This window comes from Canis aureus, chromosome 20 (genome assembly GCF_053574225.1).
Source record: "Canis aureus isolate CA01 chromosome 20, VMU_Caureus_v.1.0, whole genome shotgun sequence".
NCBI classification, from domain to species: Eukaryota; Metazoa; Chordata; class Mammalia; order Carnivora; family Canidae; genus Canis; species Canis aureus.
In genome coordinates, this window is record NC_135630.1 from 22,781,689 (window position 1) to 22,803,545 (window position 21,857).

The following is a 21,857-nucleotide window of genomic DNA, read 5'->3' on the forward strand; positions in this document are numbered from 1 at the left end:
GGGAAAGGGCACAGAGCTTCCATGCTCTCTGAGCCACCCTCCCCAAATCTCTGTATGTTGACTAACCCGTTCCTACATGGCACAATTGATTAAATCATTGGCCATTGGCATGGATCCTACGTCCAGCACCCTACCTCTGTCCCCTCCTCTGTGGACACTTAGTATGTGATAGGCTGGTCTTTGAACAGGGTGGTAGGAAGAGATAGAGCAAGATTGAGCACATGCCCATGGAGGAATATGCATATAGACATTAGGAACACTGATATCCAATATGAAATTAAAATGTTTTCTTTTCATCATTGTAATTGGTTTTTTTTTTTTTTTTAAGATTTTATTTTATTTTTTTATCCATGAGAAACACACAGAGAGAGGAAGAGACATAGATGGAGGGAGAAGTAGGCTTCCTGCAGGGAGCCCAATGAGGGACTTAATCCCAGGACCCCAGGATCATGACCTGAGCCAAAGGCAGAAGCTCAACCACTAAGCCACCCAGGTGTCCCTATAGTTTTTCCTTATTAGTAGTAGTTTTGTAAAAATCTATGGTCTGGCCTTAGCCTATGCACTGGGGACATTGAGGCAAGGTCCTTGCCCAAAGTCAGGACAGAGTGATAGGGGATTGCTGGTGACCTGGAGAGGCTTGTTAAGAGCTAGCACCAGAGGCTCAGGAGTGAGGAGTAGCTTACATAGGGAAGATTGTGGGATAGAGGAGGGCAGCAAAGATCGTGTTAAGCTACTGGCAATATGTACTTGACAAACACTGAAGTATTCATCAGTGGAATCCCAGTCAGTATTTGAAGGAGTAAAACCAGTAGAGTGAACTTTTGGTTAGAGGGGAATGAAAACTTAAAGACATAAACTGGGTGTGAAAGGAAATGTGCCTTTGTTTTGTTGTAAGAGCCAGTGAAGTCTGAGACTATACTAGTTACATAATAACCCCTCAGTTTGTCTTGGGGTTTTTACCTTCTTCCCTTGTATGACTTCATGCACTAGCACTCAAAGAACAATGATAAACGATTGCCCTAGTTTCTGATATTTAATCATGTTACAGGCCATTGGTTTAGTATTACTATTTTAAGCATGTTAATGTTACCTTTGCCTTAAAAAAAAAAAAGAAATGAATGTTGAATTCCATACTGAATGCAGTTTTCTATTTTGATCTATTAATATGCTAAATTATTTGCTTTTGAGTAGTAATTTTTTAAAGGTACTTCTTTTACAGATATGTAGCTGGTGAAAGGGGGTTGGCACTAGGTTAGTCAGAGCAGGAATTGGGAGAACTTTTTCTTTATGCTCAGAAATAGTTTCAATAACCTAACAATGATTGGATTGGAGACTTGAATTAATTTTAGCCTATAAAACCATCTGAGCTTAAGAATTTTTGAGAGGAAATAAAAAAGGATTTTTGAGAGGTAGCTATATGAAAATCAACAATTTCACCAGGGTTTTCACATTCATTGGCACGATTATACAGAATTCTTGATTTTTTATTTCATTCATAAATATGATTTCTTTTCCCCTCAATTTTATGTATTTGTGGCCTTGTTATCTTTCAAAAAGCAAGCCGAAAAGCATATTAGTTTATTCTTGCTGCTGTAATATATTATCACAGTGGCTTAAAACAACACAAACTTATTCTGTAACAGTTCTGCAGGTCAGAAGTCTGCAATAGGTCTATGAAATGGGACTAAAATCAAGGTATTGGTGGGGCTGCTCTGGAGCTTGCAGAGAATCCTTTTCCTTGTCTTTTCTAGCTTCCAGAGGCTGCCTGCATTCCCTGGCTCGTGGTCCCTTCTTCTATCTTCAAAGCCAGCAGCGTAGCACCTTCAGATTTCTCTCTCTGACCTCTCTGTCTCTGATCCTGATTCTTTTGTCTCCTTCTTTTCCTCCTTATGAGGGACTTTATGATTATGTTGGGCCTATACAGAAAATCCGGGGTACTCTCATCTTGAGATGTTTAACTTAATCATCTGTAAAGTTTTTTTGGCATTAAAGGTAACATATTATATTCACAGTCTCTGGGGACTAGAATGTGGATGTCTTTGTGTGTATATTTGTGTGTGTGGGATCATTCTGTCTACCACAAAAATATTAATGTTTTGAATTTTGTTCTTCAAAGAATAGGCTATTAGATCAATCATTTCTGTTGTTTTTTTTTGTTAATTTCAGCTTTTACATTTATATTTTCCTAAGGTTACTTTTGGAGTTATTTATGATAATTTTTTGAGATTTCTTAATTAGGTTAATCTTATTCTACTAATGAAAGTGTTTAGGTCTATAAATTATCTTCTGTGTAGTGTTAATTGAATTCCATAGATTTTGATATATAGTATTTTCATTATTTTCCAGATATTCTACTATTTTGATTTCCTCTTTGATTAAGGAATCATTTCAAGATGAATTCTGAACTTCCAAATAGTTGGGTTTTTGTTATTTCTACATTTCTCAGTTTTAGTTGCCTTTTTTTTTTTTTTAAAGATTTTATTTATTTATTTGAGAGATAGAGAGAGATCACAGAGGGAGAGGAAGAGGGAGAAGCAGATTTGTCACTGTGCAGGGAGCCCAACACAGTGCTCTATCATCTCAGGATCCTGAGATCATGACCTGAGCCAAAGGCAGACACTTAACCGACTGAGCCACCCAGACACCTCTAGTTGTTGTTGTTGTTTTAAAGATTTTATTTATTTATTTGAGAGACAGAAAGAGCAGGAGCAGGGGGAGGGGCAGAGTGAGGAGAAGCAGACTCCCCACTGAGCAGGGAGACTGATTCAGGGGCTCGATTCCAGGACCCTGGGATCATGACCTGAGCCAAAGGAAGATGCTTAACCAGTTGAGCCACCCAGGCACCCCTTGTCAGTTTTAGTTTTATTACGTGGTGATTAGAGGGCATATTCTGCACCATTTCTGTATTTGCAAATATTTTGTGTGTATGTATACACACTATTATGTAATTTATAAGATTATAAATGTGAGAATAAAATAATGTGCATTCTCTGCAGATTTTAAGCATATTTATCTGCTGTAAGTTATTTAGATTCTCTGTATCTTGGAGATAATTATTACGTCAATTTATAAAGAGCTTCTTTTTATTTTACAGCTCTATAATGTTCCATTGTATGGATATACTATAATTTATTTAAATAAACTCTATTGATAGATACTTGAATTGTTCTAATATTTTGCTATTATAACAAGTAAGTCTATAATGAATACTTCACCATTAAATGGTAAATAATATGCCATTTTGTACCTGTGGGAGTATATTTGGGGAATAAATTATAAATAAATCTCATTGGCTCTGTTTCTTTTTTTGCATCATATTCAAATATTTTATTATATCCCAAATCATATTGCCTATATTTTTAACTTTTGAAATTTCGAAGCAGTTGTATTCTAAACTTTTTTCCTTTTTCCTCAGAAAATGTCCCTCCTAATGTACTCTAGCTTTATCTTTCAGTGCTTTGTTTTTTCCCCACTGCCAACCTTTCCCCCCAGATTTTTGGCATCGTTCCCCTGTTGCTATTTCCCTCTGGGATATATTAATCTGTGATTATTCTTGGTCCCAGATAATCTGTGCTCCATGTCCTTGATGCTCCTTTTACCTGTCAAAATTTTTATTATTGTTTACGATTATGTCGGCGCAATTAGTATTTAAATTGCTGTGGGTTTATGACAAATATATCAACACATTATTACATGTCATTTCCCATTTCACTGTATTCGACTGATTTAGTATGACTATATTTCACATTTAAAAAAAAAAGACATTTATTTATTTGAGAGAGCATGTGTGAATGGGGGTAGGGACAGAGGGAGAGGGACAGAGAGAGAGAACCCTCATTCGATCCTGCATTTGGTCCCTGGGCCCTGAGATCATGACCTGAGCTGAAACCAAAAGTTGGATGCTTAACTGATTGAGCCACATGGGCATCCCAAATATTTTTCACAGTTTGAGGTTTTTGAAATCAGGATGTAATATTATTAATATTAAAATCACAGTATTTTTTCCCCCAAAAGGATGTTTTTAAGTTAATAGTCTTAAAATTGATGGTGTCTTAAAACCAAGCATATCCTATCACATAGTATGTGCTCTGAATCAGAGGATGTGTTGAACTTCCTGGAGTTCATGGAATCAACCAGCTTTTTAAGTTGGTTCACAATATGTTGTACTTGATGCATAACCTTTGAAATACTTTACCTGGGGTTTATCTGTTCCCTGATTTCAGCATAGATGAACTCTATTTTTCTTTCTTTTCATTTCCTTTGGTTTTGTTGTGTGTGGTGTGTTAAGTGCATCATCTTAACCATCTTTCCAGAAATGTTTACCACAAGGTCTTGAAAGAGGAGTCTACAAATTTCCCAGTAATTTCGTAACCCGTTTAAAACCTTGTAATATCTCTTTTGCCGAGATTTGCTAGAATGAATTCTTTTACCCAAAAGTGAGTCCTGAAAGATATAGGCTACTGGGATATATCTGACATAGACATTAGGTAAAAAGCCTAACCATGCACACAACTGTTAAAATGAAAACTGAAGGAAGGAAAGCAAATCAATTTGGAGCATTAGAATTTCTATGTGGACTATACTTGAAAAAATACGGCTAATTCAACCCATATATAATTTCAAAGGGTGCTTTGGTGTGTGCTCAGGTTTAACGGAAGGACTCAGGGAAACATGACAAAACGAACTCTAACATTCAGAAATTTAAGTAACAACAGGCCAGGGAAATAACTTGATTCTCTCTTTATAGCAACTTTTCTGTAGCCGTCTCTTGATTAAGATAAATTAAACATACACTCAAGTTTGGTTTTTCTATAAATTCAGTACTTATTTTTCCAAAGTGGAAAACCCATACATTATTTTAAAAACCTGTCTTATACATTAGAAATAACATAGAACTAAACATTTTTCAAGCAAGGGAGGGCAGAAGTCAGAGTTAACCTTATAAATACACTTTCTTGGTCATAAAGGAGTAAAAAGTTGGAAGCCATTCTTCTAAATTTTTTTGTTAGACAGAAACACTAATTTCACTATTCAAACTTAAACCTCTTGGAGCACTGGGAAAAAAAAAAAAAAAAGCGTCAATGTGAGTATCCTGAAACCCTGAAGAGAATCTGGACCAACGACAAACATTTGACCAGATGCCAGTAAAGCAAATTGTTTTCTTAAGACGGGAAGCTGGACATTTTCTCTTCTTGCTGAACTTAAATTTTCCATGAACTATACTGTGTAATTCAATCACAAACAAACCCAAATAATAGGATCACACAGTATTTTAAATCCATACACATGGGACTCAGGAATCAGAAGTAAAGTCCTCATGCAGATGAAGTCCTCATGCAGGTACATTGTTATTAGTGACACCTGACCTGTTCCTTTCCATGACTCAGATTTAACTGATATTGTTATAAAAAGGGCACAAATTACAAATAAAGAAAGATCATTTGCCTTTTTGATGGTAATAATTAGCTATCTAAAGATATAAAAAAATAATTGGTTTGTAATAGATTAAAGATGTAATGCTCTAAAATCTTTTTAAATTCTTAGCTTCCTGCCCCTTGCACGATCCCAGTGCCATGGAAACAGATGTCTGACTCCAGATTTAATTTCTCCCACCCCCGCCAAAAGACCTGTATCACCTAACCACTAACTCTCACCAACAAATTTCTCTCGTTTCCTGGGTCCCGAAAGCCTGATATCAATCAATTAATTAATTTTGCCTTCTTGCATTTTTTTTTTCCCATACTAGTGGTACTTCTGATTTTCAGACACACAGGCAGTGGTAGGTATTGCGCATTGCATCGGAGGTCCAGGAATTGGATGGAATGATGCTGGTTAGAATGTGGAATAGGGCTAGAGATGCATTTTGCCCTTTGCACATAACTTGTCAGTTTAAGGCTGATCTTCTAAACGTTATTATGAAATACTTAGGCATAAAAACATGTAGACTGTATTACAATCAACACCTGCATTTGCATCACCCACCCCGTTTAAGATATGACATTTCAACTTTTCTCCCCTGAGAAAATTCTCCCCAGTATTTGATGCTTTTCATTTCCCTTCATGTAGTCTTCTACTACACGTGTTCCCATAAACAACATAATTATCTTGCATGCCCTAAACTCTAAATGGCATAAGTATTCTTCTGAAATGTTCGTTTTTGAAATTCATGTTTTCCCTGTAGCTCTAATTACTTTTTTGTTGCCATAAGTATTGCATTGTATGTGTATGAGTATCCTATAGAAATCCATTCTCTGATGGGTAGGTTGTTTCCAGTTTCTTACTATTTACAAATAATGGTGCTATGATTTTCTTAAACATTACCTCATTGAAAACAACTTGCTCTGAGATACACACTGAGAACTCTGAGATTATAGGGTCTTCAACATAACTAGATATGCTAGTTGCTTTCTGAAGTAGCTGCAATTTATGCTCTAGCACCAGAGTGTGAAGCTCCACTGCTCCACATCCTTTGGGATTATGAACTCTGTGAGCAGGGTTTTAGCTGTTGGAATCGTTGGAATCGTCTGTGGCCTGGGTGAGGCTATATTTCTCCAACTATTGGAACTGCTAGTCATCCCAAGGATATTTCTAGTGTGGATCCATATTTTCATGTTAATTTTCAGGTTTCAAGCTTCTGTATCAGAAAGGTGGTGTGAATTCAAACCCAGAGGTAAGGTAAGCTCATAGAATTCTCAGAGGAGCTGGCTCTTTTCTTTTTTTAAAACATTTTTTTTTTTTTTTTTTTTTTTGTTCTTTTCTTTTCAAACCACAGCAAAGACCAAGTCAAGAAAGGCTCCTTATGATCTCTCCGGTCAGCAGGAGGAATTCTTTTAATTTGGCCTTACACCGAAGGTGCTGATCTTTTAAATGATCTGGGCATGACATATGAGGCTCAGTTAGAACTTCTATGTCATGTGGGTTGAAGGGTCTGAGTGGTCATTAACATCCGAACTCCTCCTGATTGAGTTTGCCCCCTTCCTCCCCACCACCCAGCCTCCAGCCTGAAAGCCTGTGTCAGTTCAAGCTTACTGTTCTGGTTGTTATTTTATTGGCAGTGAGAATTTAAATGTTTTTCTGTCCACGCGTTTGGGGATAAGGTTTTTCTCTTATTTTCTGTGCCCTTAGCACTTAGAGGGAAGAAGGTATGGTCCTCTAATAACTAAAGGGAAAATGGGAAGCATATAAGTAATTTTGAGGTCCTATTTATTTCGTTATGTAAGCCTTATATTCTAAATCAGCAGAAAACGTTCCACAACCTATTCTGTCCACATGGCCAGACACTTGTCACATGTGGCTACTGATCACTTGAAATGTGGCTAACATGTCTGGTGAACTAAATGTTTAATATTATTTAATTTTAACTCATTAAAATTTAAACTTAAATAGCCATATGTGACTAGTGTCTATTATATTTGACAGCAGAGCTCTAAGTAGTGGTAATACTCTCTGTCCCCTGAGTGGTTTTATGTATATACTAATAAACCAATGTAGTCTGGGAAAAAAATGCCTTGCAAATCTTTTTTTGATAGTCCAAGGATATCTGAGACGTGACTTCAGAATATCTACCACCACAAAACTGTATAGTCCCATTATTGTGATAATCAGGTATTTCTCGCCTGACTTGTCTTTCTGGAAATTTTCAAAGATCTACAGTGAGCATGTCTCAGTGCACATTCTTTCCACTGCCACCTTCTTAACTGGAAGTCAGGGAATCAATTTCTGACAGTTTTTCAAAGATATTTATGGAATATTAAAGTGTCAAGAAATCCTAAAGATAAATAATTAAGAGCACAAGTATACATATTTTGAATACAGCATAAGACAATATTAAGAGTACAATTTGGTTTATCTTTGAACTGAGAGTTTACTGGTAACCTGAAAACATGTGCAAAGGAAAACATGAACATACAATTTATTTATAATATTTTATGAAACAAAATAAAGCAAGTCTACTGCTCTAGGCCTCGACTGGGATTATATTTCCAATTTTTTAAATTTGCAAAGAGCATTACGTGAAATAACTCTTAATTCTTTTTTTTACTGCCATAAGTATAGATTAAGAAGGCCAAAGCAAAAATGTAGGTGTGAATTATAATGAGAATAAATACATATTTGGAAACAATGCCATATAAACCTGGCTGGCCTTTAAAAATAAAGATCCATAAATATTTCTCACTATGAGGACTAATAATACACATGCATTTTTTATAAATGTATAAAACTGATGCTCACAGGCTGTGCATTTAGGAATGCAGTGAAACATTCTGGAGTAAGGAAAGCATTTCATGGGATGAATAAACTAGGTCAAAAATGAAAAAGCTAAAGTTTGCTTTTTAAAACTCAGCACACATTTCCAGATAAAACTGATTTAAACTCATGTTCAAAGATTTTCATGGATATTTTCATTGTATCCATATGATTTAAAATGTCTTTAAACACTGAAGCCTCTCAGTTCCAGTCAACATATTTCAGACCTTTTGCTTCTGAAGGATTTTTTTTTGGGACACTCTCAAGACAGAATTTTTAAAAAAAGAAACAAGTTTTCTTCAGAAAGCATTTTAGCATCTTGAATAGGTATTCTTTCTCAGAGTGTATGTAGCCCGCTCTTTTCTTGATACTCTTCATAGAAACGTCTGAGTGATTTAGAAATTCTGGGTGTCACAGCGCTCAAGGCTCGAGTGAAATGTCTTCTCGTGATGGAGTTGGCTTGAATGTCTTCTTCTAGGGCCAGAAGGGCTGCCTCTCTACAGACAGCTATAATCTGAGGCAAAACAAACAAATAAAAACAAACATACCAAACAAGGGAGAGAAAAAACAATGAATGCTGGCTTTTTTTTAGAAATGTTATATTTCAAATATTCATCTGTGGCAACTTCTCTACAACTATAAGCACCCTGCTAACATCCAACTCCACTGTTATTCCGGTTCAGCTTTCAAAAGGATAAAAAGTGGGGATCCCTGGGTGGCTCAGCGGTTTGGCGCCTGCCTTTGGTCCAGGGCCTGATCCTGGAGTCCTGGGATCGAGTCCCACGTCGGGCTCCCTGCATGGAGCCTGCTTCTCCCTCTGCCTGTGTCTCTGCCTCTCTCTCTCTCTCTCATTGTGTCTCTAATGAATAAATGAATACAGTCTTTAAAAAGAAAAGGATAAAAAGTAATCACCTTCATTCCAAAACACTGTATTAAGTATTCAGAATCAGGAGCAGCAGAAAGATATATAAGATATGGCATTTGTTCTCAGGAAGCTCACAACTGGAAAGGCGGAGCACACGTGCAGGCACGTTCTTCTAATAGGAGACGACAGAAGGGGAGTGTGTTTGTGCGGTGGGGACAGGTAGGAACTGAGTGGTAAGGGGGTGAGGGCAGAGGAAGGAGCTACTCTGATATACAGTGAGGTCCTGCTCATCGCACACCTTGTCACGGCCGGCCGAGGATTTCCACATTCCTCTCGACCTTTGATGTATTACCGACATGTAAAAGCATTTCTTTAGGTGCATCTCTTGAATGAGTTCTTAAATCTTGGGAATAGCAGATAGAGGTTTTCTCCGTTTACTTTGGAGAGCTGCATTAGAACAGAGAAGTGAATTTTGTTTACTCAGTGAGGAAAACTGGAAGAGCTGAGAAGAATCTGGGGAGGGGGTGCAGTGGCCGTGGGGGGGTGGGGTGGGGAGACAGAGTGGGCGGTAGGAAAACGGAAGGGGAGGAAGGTTCAAGTCTTGAATCCTGAAATGTGTTTTTAAGCTCTCTGGACTTCAGACAGCGGAAGCAGGCTGATGCCAGTGTCACTCTAAAGACACATTACTGTGGTGAAAAGAGCTTGTGGGATGAAAAGAGATATTGTGATTTTCAGGGCAACAGGGAAAACAGTGATTGATACTGACTGCACCTTTATATCGGTAAATGAAAGGGCCAGCTGAAACACATTTGTCCGGCCATTCAGCATATTTTCTCTGTTTGTTCACTTACTGAAAAGAGTTCCTCTGCTTATGCTGGGCTAATGGCTGCCAAAGCAGTTTAGTAGCTTTTTAGGGGATTTAGCAGCATGTTTAGGGAGCTTTCAAAAAACATGCATAGATTTAGATGGCTTTGTCAAATTACGACAATGTAGCTATTAGTTCTGGGCTTCATTAATGAGTGCTGAAGTTGACTACAGTAGTTACGCATGTTAATGCTTTTCCAAAAAGAGTGGTTACCAACTTGGGGAAGGAAAGAACAAAACTTTCAGGGATTTGTGAAAACGACTTTATCATGTATTCTGGTGTAAAAAGAGTTATTTTGAAAACAGGATGTAATAATTAATAAGCATAGTAAAAGCACATGAAATGCCCAGCACGGTAAGCTGGCTATCCAATGGTTCCACTCTGTTCCAAAGGGAGCTTGAGGACCTCCACGAAGGGAGGTAAAGGGACCAAGCCTCAACCCTCTCCTTTCCTCCATCTGAGCAGCACTTCTGTCATCTCCAAGAATTTTTTTAAAAAGATACTTTATCTAGTTATTAGAGAGAGAGAGAGAGAGAGAGAGAGCCCACACAAGTGGGGGAGAGGCAGAGGGAGAAGCAGACTCCCCGCTGAGCAGGGAGCCCGACGCCTGGGGCTCCATCGAGATCAGGGATCATGACGTGAGCTGAAGGCAGATGCTTAACCCACTGAGTCACCCAGGCGCCCCTGTTATCTGCAAGAATTTGAAGCAATGGTTGCAAGGCTGAGAAGTTTGAAGAAGAATCACTGAAGAGGCAAAAAGGACTGAGTTTTTTCCTGCTGGCTGGTGGACTTTTAGCTCTTCCTCTGAGATAGTATAGGGAATGTTTCCCTTATGTGGATCCTTCCCCAGGCTAAGTGGAGTAGTCACCAGCCCTGGGCCAATGCCCTTCATAACTGAGACTTATCTCAGAGAATACCAGACCTAGCACACAATGCCTAGAAACATTTACTTAGTATCTACCACACATGCTAGATAATTACTAATGACTGTGCTAATTAATTGCTTTGTGAACACTGCCCCCCCCCCGCCACCAATTTTGTACAATGCAGTGGTCCCACTAATAGTGTGCAAAATCTGATGGGAGCATGGCAAATGGAGTGGTCAGATAAGCATGTGTAAGGTGATGGTGGGGGGTGTGGGGAGGTTAGGTTGAGGAAAGGGGAGGTGACTGCAAGGCTGCCCGGACCCTTTCCAAATTCTTGGAATTTGGTTCACATGGCCAGATGGTGGGTAGCTCATAGTGCTGGTACATCTGAGAAAGTGACCAACAGTCTTATGGGCTTCCTCTCTCAATACACAGTAATCAAACTGGGAGAAGAAATGGTTATACACCTCTAGTTCCTGGAATCTCAGGTGGCCTAATAAGGCAGGATAGAGAAACGTAGGTAGTGGGGAGTGACAGGTCACTGAGGCCCTGAAGGCTGTCCTTGGGGTCAGCAACCTTGCGTAATTCCTCTTTGCGCATCAACTTTCTTTCCTTCACATCTTTTGTCTACAGATTTTCCGAAGTTATACATTAATTTTTGCCTTTCTGTGGTAGCTTTCAGGGCAGTGCCAGAGGGGGCACTGGTGGTGAGATGCGGTCAGAGCAGTAACAGCCACTTGAAAGCTAGACATTTGTAACTTAGAGCCTCTAGCATATGTTAACATTCAAGAGTAATTGCCCTACTATATTTAGTGCTGGCCTGACCCTTAATGAACAATTCCACCTAATTTGGAGAACTACAAAATTGTGAGGTATAGGAAACTTGGACAGGGTTTTGACGAGAGCACTGAGAAATGTTTGAGTTAGACAGAGATGGCCCTTAGAATCTTTGAGAGACAATGACCAGGAGAACACTGAATACTGATGCTTTCAAGCACCTCGTATGGAGGTGTCTTCCTCTGCACAGAAGAAGGACAATAGTCGTTTCCACTTTCGGAGCAGCAGCAGGACTGTCTGAATTCAACACTTGCCTCAATAAATGTTTTCCTGTTTCATATTATTTTTAAGGGATGCCATGAAGAACCGGTCCATTAGGCAATACTTTGTTCCACTTCTATTTTCCTATCATATTTGCTTTAGCAATGCGCAACCAGGAGGTGAGAGGAAGTAGGACGCTACAAATCACTAACCATCAGTCAGCATCCACTTTGTAGCTACTCTGTACAACTGCTGGAGGAGGCTAGGGAGAGGATCCAGAGATGTTCAAGACAGGGTTATCTGTCGTCTGGTGTTCCCCAGCCAGTGTGTGGGGGGGGAGTGGATATCAACTGACAGCCACGTGTGACATGGTGTTAGAGGTACTGCAAAGCACGGCTAACAGGAAAGTGCTTTGGTATGGAGAGCAAGAGAGAAATTACTGCTTCATGAACCACAGTGGGAAGGACAGAATTTTGGTATGTATACAGGACAGAAGAAGGCATGCTGGGCAGGAGGGATAAAGTGAGCAAAGAAACAGCAAGGTGGGGAGGGAGAGACCAGAGATGGTATTGATTTAGCCTAAGGAGCCAGGATGGGGAATTAAAAAAAGAGAGAAGAGTGGTTCTGTCATCAAAATGTCACTAAAAAGAACAATGATAGTTTTCAGAAGTCATGCAGGCCCTACTGACAGTGAAGCCTAGTCCATGACAGTCCTCTCTAAAGCTCTAACCCCAATTCACAAGCAGCTGATGCGTAAGCAGCTGACAGAGAATAATTCCTAAAGGTTCCTTTGTTTTTATTTTTTCCTCATGAAAGGGCTTCTTAGAAATCCCAAAAGGAAAAATCATTAATTGGATTACTGGATCTTCTCTCCTAACCCAAATAAAAAGGTAGGCCTGATAATGGAAGTATTCTTAGGAGGTTCATTTCATGGCTGGTTTCTATTTGCTCTGGGGTCACTTATACTTCCCAAGAAAAGTGCAGCTTTCCTGCTTGCTCTCAGGGCCCATGCCAGCATCGCCCTTGACATATTAATATCTTTTCAGAGGAAGAAGTATTTCATGATCAAATAAATTTTAGGTAACAGTGCACAGACTCTGCTGCCCACACTGCACAGTAGAGTTTTAAAGATTTTTGCGAAGGCTGGCAATGGTAATCTGCTTAATTGTCTTCAACCCTGGGGTTCCCACAGACCTCTTCCTATTGCCCTGGTTTTGGCAGAACACCTAAAAATAGGTGGCTATTTTTCGAGGATCTTCAGCACACACTCTGGGAGGTATTAACCATACCAAACAATTTAATCAGGGCACAATATTGCTTTTGCCTACTGCATATCCTTTTTTTCTTTGGCTCTCTCCTATTCCAGAGTAGAGAAGAGAGGGGAAGGCAGAAAAAAGAGACTGGGGAAGGACCAGTCTGTCTAATATGGCCAAAGGGCAGCAACCACAGCACACACTTGTGCTCTGGAGATGCCAATGGTCAATGCATATTTGTAGAATAGAACCAAATAGTTCCTTAAACTATAAACGAGTTTCCAAAAAGTGCACAGTATGTGCATGTTTTTCATATTTGGTCCATATCCTATAATATTTTTACTTATGCTTCATATAGCCTACACTTTTGTCAGTTATACTTAAGTTTCTGGGATGGTAACATCAGTAACAAACATTGTTTAACGCTATGATGTATGTTATCTGAAGCAATATTTCAGTCTGGGGCACTACTTTGAACCTAGTTCTTTCCTTCGAAGTAATATAAATTAGAAATGTTATCAAGAATACAAGTATGCCTGTGTTATTTTGAGGGTTGCTTCCTCAGGCATCAACATTTGTTACATGTGGACAGGAACTTTTTTGCTGGGTTGTCATGGGGAAAACTGCACTGTCACTGAGAAATAGCCCTGAAAATTTACTGATAATGTAGCAATACATATCAGGTTAGAGGACTGAAATGGAAGCTTGGGGACAAAAAAAAAAAAGTACAAATAGTGATCTGTTGTCCCATTTGATGAAACTACCGTGGTATCCATGAACTACTGAGGGATTTTCTTTTCTGTTATCAAACTTTGAAAAGGTGAGGGCTTTTTAGATAAATTTGCCAAATTCTCTCTATTGAGGATTGTGTTCTATAGAAACTGAGAAGGGCTTTCAATTTAAAGTAGGGCCTTTCTCATTACCATCTATCTCTAAGGTTTGTGAGACAACCTAATGAGGTAAGTGTGTGTATGTATATGTGTGACCTCTCTATGGTGTATCCAGGGCCCACACAACTCATCACTCTGCTAGCATCACATTCAAAACCACATGTGGTCTGGGACTGTTGAGTGGTGGGGGAATTCAGTTGAATTTCTCCCATGAGACCACAGAAGAACCTCATGAGAAGATGTGTAGGATAGATGACTATGAAACACAGACTGTCTGGAATGTTAAACCAACCTGTTTAGAAAGAAACCTCTTGGCACCTGAATGCCTTAACATCTTTGGCAAAAAGACTCTTGGAAGCTTTCCCCTAATCCGTTCACCATGTCCTCCTCTTTCCCCATAGGGTGCAGACTAGATCATTTAAATGAATTATCAGTCAACTACCTCTAAGGTTGCTTTCGCCATTAGGCTAGAAAAGCAACACCGTTTTGGCTGGCTCTGTAAAACTGAGTGTCTGTAGTCTGTGTTCTTTTTCAGTTTTGACTAAAAAATCAATAACCAAACTTTTAAGATATATGTATGCCTTGCTGCAAAAGTGACAATATTATTTGTTTGAGAAAATGAGACAAAAGACTAGCAGAGTGGGCCTAAGATTTCACTGTCAGAGATAAACTAAGACACATTCAGTGGCGATGAAACCCATTTATTTGGTACCAACATGTCACAAATTCTCTTTACATTTATTCTGCAATAATAACAGAGCTATCAGATTATCTGAAAAACAACATAAAATAAGCAGGAACTCCTATATGAAAGATTTAGGCATATTTGAAATGAGTTCCTAAAAGGTAGGAAAAGATTTTTAATGAAAATGTTTAGAAATCTTCAAAACTGAGGAAAATAGTAATTGTTTTCAATGCAGGAAAAAAGTAACTCAGCAGTAAAAGAGGACATATAAACATGAATTTTCATGCTATGCTTGCCCTCTGAATAAGTAGTGCCTTTACAGCAACAATACAGCAATAACTGGATTACTGAGACAACTCCACTTGGGGGGGTGGGGTGGGGTGGGGAAGCAACTTCCCAGGATGAGAAGGCTCTTGACCATTGAACCTTGGGAAATCTAATTACCTCACTTTTAAATGCAAAAGGGCAAAAGAGGCAATTGTGCAGAATTCTGAATGCCATGAAGAATAAGAACAATGTCTTACTTCACTGTGGAAAAAAAAAATGAAACCTCTTACACATAGCCTACGGTTCTTTCCCCCAATCCACCAGACAAGAAGAGTTTAAACAGGTGGCTCAGCTTAGTAAAAGAGAAACAGGCGGATTGCAAAAATTAAAACCCACATGGTTTCTAAGTAGGCAGTAGGAATTTTAAAAAATAATGATGTGATAAACAGTCAAGGCAAAGACTTCACCAAAACTAATCAGTAGGAAGGAAAACCTGAAAGTGTTGGGCACTTCTTTGGGTATTCATCCTCCTGTGCTATAACCCTGCCTTTGTTTTTTTCCAGTTTAGCAGTAGCACCATCTTCTTTTCTGGGGCAGTGACAGATTAGGAACCCACATATTAATTTATTTTTATTTATTTTTTCATGTATTAATTTAGGTATAGTTGCTTCCATTTCCAGGTAAGGCCCTTCTTTTGACTGTAACCAGTTTAGGAGCAGGACATCTGGAACACGAACCCACAGGCGGCATGTAAGGTTGGGAAAAAAGCTTGCTGCCCCAGTAGAACTCCTGGGTTCACTCCCCACAGGCAGGCTGAGATTCTAAGGCAGCAGTCCCCGGGGCCCTGACCCCCTCGCTGAGATGACCCGCGTCCACCGCAGCGGTCCCCGGGCCCTAGCCCCCTCGCTGAGGTGATCTGGGGGTGGCCGGAGCCTGCACCTGGTTTCGCGGGCTCCAGGCCGGGCCCGGGCAGGCCAGGCGGCAGCGGTCCGCGGGAGGAGCGTCCGCGGGAGGAGCGTCCGCGGGGGGCGCCCCGCCCGGGCCGCTGCACGAGCCCACGCACAGGCCGCCGCTGCTCCGCTGCTGGGAGAAGAAAGCGCGCTTCCCGGGAGGCCTAAATGTGCTTTTCGGCTTGGGTTTCGAGTGTACTAAGTAGCTTTAAAGAATCCGCCAAGAGAAATGGGCTGCAGCGCTTTTAAGCGCCTTAGGTATTTTCAAGAGAGGCTTTGTTCACGGCGTCTTCTGCGTGGAGCACCTGCGACCTGTTGCGCGCAACTGGGCTGCAGGGTGGCTGCGCGGGGGCTAGAGCGGAGGCCCGGAGGAGCGGGCGGCCCGCACCGGGCACTTTACCACCGTGTATTTTTAGCTCTGAAAAGCACAAACCAACTGGTATGGGAATGGAGACAGCAGGAGCCACGCGGGAGGGAAGGAGAGGGAAGGAGAGGGGCGAGAGCCGAACACACTGGGAACCCCTAGTCCTTCCTCTATTCAAGAAGGTTTTTTTTTTTTTTTTTTTTTTTTAAACAAGTTTCCCTACTGTCTGGAAGTAGTATTTCTTTTTTTTTAAAAAGATTCTATTTATTCATTCATGAGAGACACAGTGAGAAAAAGGGGCAGAGACACAGGCAGAGGGAGAGGGAGAAGCAGGCTCCATGCAGGGAGCCCGAGGTGGGACTCGATCCCGACGCTCCAGGGTCAGTCAGGTCCTGGGCTGAAAGGCAGGCAGGCGCTAAACCGCTGCCCCTCTATTCAAGAAGTTTTTATTGACCACCTGGAAGGTACCCAGGGGAATCTAGTAGTGAAGAAAACAAAATGATGGGGGTGGGGGTGATCTCACATTTTAAGGAATTACCTAACTATTGTCCTTGGGCTAGATTCCCTTGGATTGTCTGCGAAATACGCTTGATGATGATCAATCTGACTGGGATTCTGTTAGGGTTACACTGTTTAGAATGCCATACATAGTAGCAAGTCGAAAGAAATTAAACACTAAAGCCTAATGACATTAAAGAAGGTGGAAAAACCCCTTGGTGGCTTAATTTTACGGTTTTAAAGTTATTCTGAGGTCTCTAAAATACATACCTGAAGCAGTTGTACATCAAGTGTGCAACATTTCATTATTATCTGCATGGAGAACACCACACTAGTGTTTACTTCTTAAAAATTTACAAAGGAATCCATCGTTCCACAGGGCTTTGGGGCAGGAAAGATCTGGAGTTTTCATTATTACTGCTTCTACAACCATCTGCACTTAGGGGAACTTTAAATGTTTCTAACAACTGAACCATACAAGATTGAAAAAAAAAAAAGAGTATTTTTAGTTTTGAAAAGAACATACCAACTGGTACGGGAATGGAGAAAGCAGGAACCACGGGGTAGGTAAGGAGAGGGATGACAGGGCAAACACATTGGGAACCCCTAGTCATTCCTCTATTCAAGAAGTTTTTATTGACCACCTAGAAGGTACCGGGTAGAAGGTACCCAGGGGAATCTAGTAGGGAAGAAAACAAAATGCTTTCATAGAACAAGGTGTGCAAAGTACTGGCTAATCTATTTACTCTTTAAGGTTCATGGTAAATGTTTCCATTGGTAGGCATTCCTGAAGGCAACTTCACTAATTCCCCAGGCCTGATTGCTTTAGAATCACCTGTTTTATGGTCTGGTAGCAACTTGTACTGTTCTATCATATTACAATTGTCAGCAAAGATACAGAGTTATTTGTGGTAAATGTCTCTCTCCCTCACTAGATTAGAAGTCCCACAAAGGCTCTTTAGTCTTTGTTCTACTCCTCAAATGTACCAGGTTAGCATGTCCCTTGACCTGTCCCTCCCTTGGGACCTCCTGCTGAAGTAATCTCTGAACAGTGATATAAATTAGTTTTTGCCTTAAACACACACACACACACACACACACACACACACACACACACACACACACAGTCCTGCTGTGACAACTGCAGCCAAATAATTGCCTACTATGGACTAAAAAAAAAGTAAAAATGTCTTCAGAACAATGGGTCATCCTAAGTTGAGGTATGTATTTATGAATCTTGTAAGGCTGCTGACCAAGCTATAGCCAGAAAGCTGGAAGAAGCACCAGAATTGGGTAAAAGCATCCAGGTATGGGAGAGCTTGAGGTTGGTCCCAGGCAAAGAGAAGAGCAGGGCAGGGAATGTTTTTGGGACACGATATCCAGCAAAGGGTCAGCTTGCTGTAGGATTCTCCTCTAAGTCTGGAGGGTTGGATTCTCCCTCCAGTGTTGCCAGAGATAGGGAGATGGTGGCTGGGATGGGGTGGGGACGGTGTAGACAGCAGTGTTAAACCACACCCTGTGGTCCCTTACCTGCCAGCCATCTTCACTGCTAGCCCCCACATGTTGCCCCACCAACACAAACATAAAAATGCCTCCTTTGAAACTCTGTTGCCTCACAGATACCCTGGGTGGCCTTTTTTTGATTTTTGTCTAGCTTGGGATCTTTGAATATTCACAAAGTGGAGTATTTGGGAGTTAGAATCTTTTCCCTCTTTATAGCCAGTCTTTATTTATTTATTTATTTTTAGCTATACCTGACATACAGCATTATATTAATTTCATGTGTACAACATAATGATTCAATATATGTATATATTGTGAAATGATCACAATATAACATCTATCATCACTACACAGTCCCACATTTTTTTCCTTGTGATGAGGATTTTGAAGATCTATGCTCCTAGTGATTTTCAAATATACAATATGCTATATTGTATGTTACATCTCCAGGACATATTTATTTCTTTTTTTTTTTAATTTTTATTTATTTATGATAGTCGCACAGAGAGAGAGAGAGAGAGGCAGAGACACAGGCAGAGGGAGAAGCAGGCTCCATGCACTGGGAGCCCCACACGGGATTTGATCCTGGGTCTCCAGGATCGCGCCCTGGGCCAAAGGCAGGCGCCAAACCGCTGCGCCACCCAGGGATCCCGACATATTTATTTCTTAACTGGAAGTTTGTACCTTTTGACCACCTTCACCCATTTCACCCACCCTATACTCAGTCTTAACCTATAATGAACTCCTTTCTCTTTGTCCATTCTCTGAGCAGCTCTGATGTAGCCGATCAGCACTCTTGGATGGCATCTCTAAAATCATTTTAAAGAATACGGTATCATATTAATGGCTGTGTTAAACAGAAAAAAAAATAACAACAATTTGTAGCTACCTGAGGGGCATCTAAAGATAGGTCCTGGTGAGCAAAAACTAAGTATACCATCAGCACATGACAGGGAGTGAAAAGACAATACAATTACTGATCTCGTACTTATGTATATCATATTTTAGGTAAAAATATCACCAGTTTTGTGTGCTTATTGGCCATATAATAAAGATACTTAACATAGGGTTCTTGGATATCCAAAAGGGTCTAGGAATATACTGAAACCTATGAAAACTTTTATACATTTTTTTTTCTAGAGAGATGGTTCAAAGCGTTCATCGTATTCTAAAAAGAAACCATTACCCTAAAAGGCTTAAGAACCACTGTTCTATGGTAACTATATTTCAAATCTTAAATCCTAAGAGCGCTTCATAGTAATATCTATCCTCCCCTTTCCAGAATGTAATTTGTCTAGAATGATCACAATTGACAAGTACAGGAGTTACAATATGGAGTTCATCACTTTCTTAGACCTTCCTCTTGTACCTTATAAACATTCAATAGCTGCCCCTAGGTGTAACTAACTTCGGTCTTTATTGACAAGAAGAGAAACCTAAAAACCAACATCCTATTTCATTTATTAAGAAAAAGCTAAGGTAATACACTAAGGCTGCAAATTTAGCACACTAGTTGGGGAATGAAAAACCCAAGTACCCAAGATAAGATTAGAATTTACAAATACTATAGTAATTTTACCTAACCCATAAATGAATTTTCAGATTTAAATACCTAATGTAAGTTTTGATATTTGGTAATAACATTACACACTGGGTATTTAGAAACTTGCAGGGTTGTTTTCTTATCTGCCTATTGTCTTATAATAGAGTGAAACACACTTTGAACTCTATTAGTTGCGTGTCCATTAAAAAGAAAAAAAAAAAAAGGAAAATCTTCGATGTTACTGATTTGAAAGCCAGTAGTAAGATACAGTTCTTATTTTTTGACAATTAAAATATATGTATGTGATATAACTTCGAAGAGGTTACAAATACCTGTCAAAGCCTCATAAGGCAATCATTTTCATTAGTTACTCAAAGTCCAGGTCAAGGTGGGAATAAAGATAATTCATTTTATGAAGGCTTTAACCAAAACATTCATCTATTTCTCTCTCCTGACCATTCCTTAATGGACACTGAAACCTAACCATTCCTACTTAACTACCATTACCCAAACTCCTTTGCAAAAATGCTTATGAAAGAATAAGGCTTATGTCAAGTTCAGCAATGAAAGAGCCAAAAAGTCTCCTAAAGGAAGACTGAAAAATGTCTACTTGTAAAGACTAAACTAAAAACTATGAGAAAGGCCATTAGAGCAATAGACTGATATGGAAAGGGTTGCGGGAAAAGAGGGTAGATAAAACTACTTACTGGTAATAAAGAAACCATACTTCAAAAAATTTAATTTAAAAGGTCCCTTAAATTATCCCTTAGTGGGATAGGTTTGGCAATTAGAAATGCAGCAGTTGGTACATTTAAAGAGCTCATGGTGAATTTTTAAAGCACATAGTATTCACCTAGTTCTTCAAATCTAAAGACATAAAATTGAATGAATTTGAGTATGTGTATTTAACAAATTTCAAGACTGTATCCATATTTCTATTTCATCATTTTATACTAGGCATGTTTTCCTCAGCTTTCTTTTTTTTTAAGATTTATTTATTCATTCATTCATTCATTCATGATAGACAGAGAGAGAGAGAGAGGCAGAGACACAGGCAGAGGGAGAAGCAGGCTCCATGTCGGGAGCCTGAGGCAGGACTCGATCCCGGGACTCCAGGATCGTGCCCTGGGCCAAAGGCAGGCACTAAACCGCTGAGCCACCCAGGGATCCCCCTTTCCTCAGCTTTCTAACCATCAAAAAATGTATCATTGGAAAGAAACCAGTAAACATTTATAACGAATGGAATTTTTTTTTCACAGAGATGAGTCAACTAAACACAAAGGGATTATGATACAATGGAAACTATTTTGTAATCTTAATCATTGCATTTTCTACTATAAATGATAAATATCCACATAAAAGCACTCTATAATGTTGTAAGGTAAAGATAACTGAAATGTCAAGACTTTCTTCTTATGGGTGTATGTTTTCATTTGGAGTCTTAATCATTAGAAAGGATAGATCTTGACAATGAGGACCTCCATTTTACCATGCTGGTATGTAACTGGAAATACACCCATATCACCTTTCCTACAGTGTGTTCAAGATATCTTTTGTACTCATTCCATATTTACACTGAAGAATACAAAAGCCAAAGGAAATTCTGAATTATTTTACAAGTCCTCCCTCTTCTCTCCCCCAACTCTGTTCTCTTTAAAATAAACATATTGCAAACACACATATGAATATAGACAACTGAGTATACACACATGCACACACACGTACACACACATGTGCAAACTCAACTGCAAATGCAACGTAAGTGTTCGCAAGATGAGATGTGAGTTTAAGCACTATACTAAAGGGGCACGTGGGTGGCTCTGTGGGTTGAGCAGCTGACTCCTGATTTTGGCTCAGGTCTTGATCTCAGGGTCATGGGGCTCAGCGCTTGGTGTGGAGACTGCTTGTCCCACTCTCTCCCTTCCCTTTTGCTCTCTCTCTCAAAATAAATAAATAAAAACTCTTTAACAAAAATAAGGGGTACCTGTGACTCAGTCAGTTTAAGTATTGGCCTTTGGCTCAG

At 39.7% G+C, this 21,857-nt stretch overlaps 1 protein-coding gene across 3 annotated transcripts in view; it reads right to left on the minus strand.

The window, feature by feature from the left end:
* Window positions 1-21,857, minus strand: part of AFG2A (AAA ATPase AFG2A) — a 353,318-nt gene that overhangs the window by 24,562 nt on the left and 306,899 nt on the right. Inside the window, exon 16 of one of the 3 annotated variants that reach the window (XM_077861116.1) lies at window positions 4,726-8,761. The exons of 1 other annotated variant lie outside the window; for it this stretch is intronic. In XM_077861116.1, the coding sequence (XP_077717242.1) occupies window positions 8,585-8,761 (177 nt within the window). In that variant the 3' untranslated portion in view covers window positions 4,726-8,584. Of the gene's footprint in view, window positions 1-4,725; window positions 8,762-21,857 lie in introns of those variants that run through there. One more of the 3 variants, XM_077861118.1, reaches the window with a different exon arrangement.